The 2,832-nt window shown below is 54.0% G+C and overlaps 1 protein-coding gene across 1 annotated transcript; it reads left to right on the plus strand.

Moving 5' to 3' along the window:
• Positions 1-54: 54 nt before the first annotated feature.
• CHC_T00001840001 (hypothetical protein) lies at positions 55-798 on the plus strand. The gene has a single exon (XM_005712739.1). The coding sequence runs from the start codon at positions 55-57 to the stop codon at positions 796-798; it is 744 nt and encodes a 247-aa protein (XP_005712796.1).
• Positions 799-2,832: the final 2,034 nt, after the last annotated feature.

A 2,832-nucleotide genomic window follows, 5' to 3' on the forward strand; every position in this document is an offset into this window, starting at 1 on the left:
TCTCGTCATACTGGCGGTGCCAATACTTCCCCAAAAAAAGAAATTTCATTCCTGATGTCAGGGAATGACTTTGCATTTTTGTCGGAATACTTTTCCTCCAGCTGTCAACAGCTGGAGGACAAGTATTCCGACTCCAGAATCACCACCCTTGATCTCGCGCTTGGTTGTCGTTGTCTGGAATACTGGGACCAAACGGTGTACTCCTGCACAGAGTTCCGAACCTTCCCACTTGTAGGCCAATGGATCGCCACAGACCTCATGGAGAAGGTCATCAAGAAGGTCATCCCGGACAAGTATCTGGACGACCGCACGATCTTGGTAGATGGTGACCACCTCAACCCGTCGGGCCGCTTCGTCATCGGCGGCTCGGATGGCGATGCCGGCCTCACCAGACGCAAGATCAGCATCGAAACGTACGGCGGCTGGGGCGCCCACGGCGGCGGCGCCTTCTCCAGAAAGCACCCCACCAAGGTCGACCGCTCCGCCGCCTACGCAGGCCGCTGGATCGCCAAGTCGGTCGTTGCCGCAGGCCTCGCCGACCGCTGCCTTGTCCAAGTCTCGTACGGCATCGGTATCGCCGAGCCGCTCTCCATCTTTGTTGATACCTACGGCACGGGCTCCAAGTCCGACGCCGAGATCACCGATATCGTCAAGGCCAACTTTGATCTCCGCCCGGGGCACATCATCCGCGAGCTCAACCTGCTCCGCCCCATCTACTCCAAGACCGCCGCCTACGGACACTTTGGACGCGATGACCCCGACTTCACCTGGGAGAAGCCCAAGACACTCAAGTTTTAGAGGCTTGCCGCCAGTTTTTTCCCTTTTTCCTTTGCAGGCTCTTTGGTTTTTTCTTTGTTGTTTTGCTGGCATTTTGCTTGCTAAAAGTCTTATCCCGGGCGTCTAGCCTGCCCGCGTGATTCTCGAAGAGAGCCTGTGTTCCTTTTTTTCTTCCTTTCCACACCCCCCTTTTCCTGTCGAAACCTCCGGTCGCCAGGACGGGGGAACTGAAGTCTCGATCACTGCTTCCGGAGATGATAGCACACCCAGCAGCGCCTCCGCCTTCGGCAGCGAGATTCACGTCATCTCGGACACTGAGATTGCCACTTTCGGGCTAGGCGAGGTGTCGGTCAAGCAAGCTGTCGGTGCGTACAAAGGACGGGAGCCCAGTGACGCGTATCTGCGGAGCCCGACCCCGTGGGATGATTTGTACACAACGTACGACTGGCAGCAGGTGACGACGACGATACAGCCGGTCAGTGCCGAGGTGATTGAAAAAACGGTCGAACCTGTGATTGTTTCGACGACGCCGTTTAACAATACGTCGTCGCAGACGGCCACATTTGATGTCTCCGCAAGACAAGAGGTGAGGAACACAGTAACATCCAGTTGGGAGCAGTCTGGGTCGGTGACGTTGTGGACAGACGATCAAGTACGAAGTAAAATTTGAGGGCATCGGCGGCGTCGGAGGGTCGACAAGCCTGTCGTTTGAATCCGGTTGGGGGGAGGGCGGGTCTGAGGCGCAGACGATTGTGGTCGGGTTGAGTTCCGGTGTGCAGGTTGAACTGGAGCCCGGGGAGTATGTGTTCTCGACTATCCGGGCCTCACGCGGGACTATGAAAGTGAGGGTGGCTTACCGTGCAACGCTGAGCGGATATGTGGCATGTAACTACGACACAACATTCGAGGACCATCACTTTTGGACATATGGAGTGAACAGCGTGCTTGCAGCCGAGCAACGGTCAACAGAGGTGATCGTGGAAGAAGTTTTGGACGTCGGGTTTTACTTCAACTCATATGTGGAAACTTCTGACGTGCAGCACACTGCTTAGGTGAGTAACCAGAGACGCAATATATTAAACGGACAGCACAATGGTTGTCGTATCGTATATTTGATCCTTCGCGCCTCCGTAATGTGTTGTGCTTGTCAACAAATCGGTTGCAACTGAGTAAGGATCTACAGAATACGTAGCCAACGAATAATAACGGTGTTTCTTCTCGGCCAGAGCAAGTAAATTGTTGCGGTTCATCGAAGGAGCTCGGATCTTCACCATCCAGGGGAGGGAGCTGTGAGACACTTTGTCCACCAGCGTAGTACTATCCCTGTGCAAATGCATGTTTGTAATACGTGTCGGGCCCGATTGCAACATGCTGCCGGGGCTCACGATCCAGGAGTGTTCGCTTGAAACCACCATTGACGCCGGGCATTCGCTGCAGTTTCGCAGGTGCTGCACTGAAGCTTGCTTTCGGAATCAATACTTTGCAGATCACCTCGGAAGCCCTTTCTGTCCCCTACACCCGACAAGAGCCCGTTTTCTACCCTCATGACAGTCCGCTCTATAGAGCATGTCACACCATCCAGTTGTTTCCAGTTGTAATTAAAGGTGCAGCTGGCTCCTCTTGAGTCCTTCTGTTTCTCCAGCCTGAAGCGAAAATTGTTCATTGCTGTGATCCACATTGCTGTGACCCACATTGCTGTGATCCACATTGTTTTTTAGCTGTACACAGTATGATTGGTCAAATGCACGGCATCTATGACGTGGCCCACCCCCACCAGCGCTTCCCAAAAAATGCAACTTCATTCACGTGCATTTTTTCGGAATACTAACTACCCCTCCAACCGTCAACAGCTGGAGGACAAGTATCCCCGCCCTCCCCCCACATACCGCACAGACCTTACACACACAACTGCTGCAGATAGATGCCCCGCCCTCATCCCGCTCCCTCCGCCATGACACGTTACCTGATATCGAGATCCAGTCTGCGAGGCCTGATACTGGTCATGGATATTCGCCACCCGCTGACTGATAGCGACTGGCAACTGATCGAACTACA

The sequence above is a fragment of the Chondrus crispus genome, genomic scaffold, assembly GCF_000350225.1.
Source record: "Chondrus crispus Stackhouse genomic scaffold, scaffold_115, whole genome shotgun sequence".
Lineage (NCBI taxonomy): Eukaryota > Rhodophyta > Florideophyceae > Gigartinales > Gigartinaceae > Chondrus > Chondrus crispus.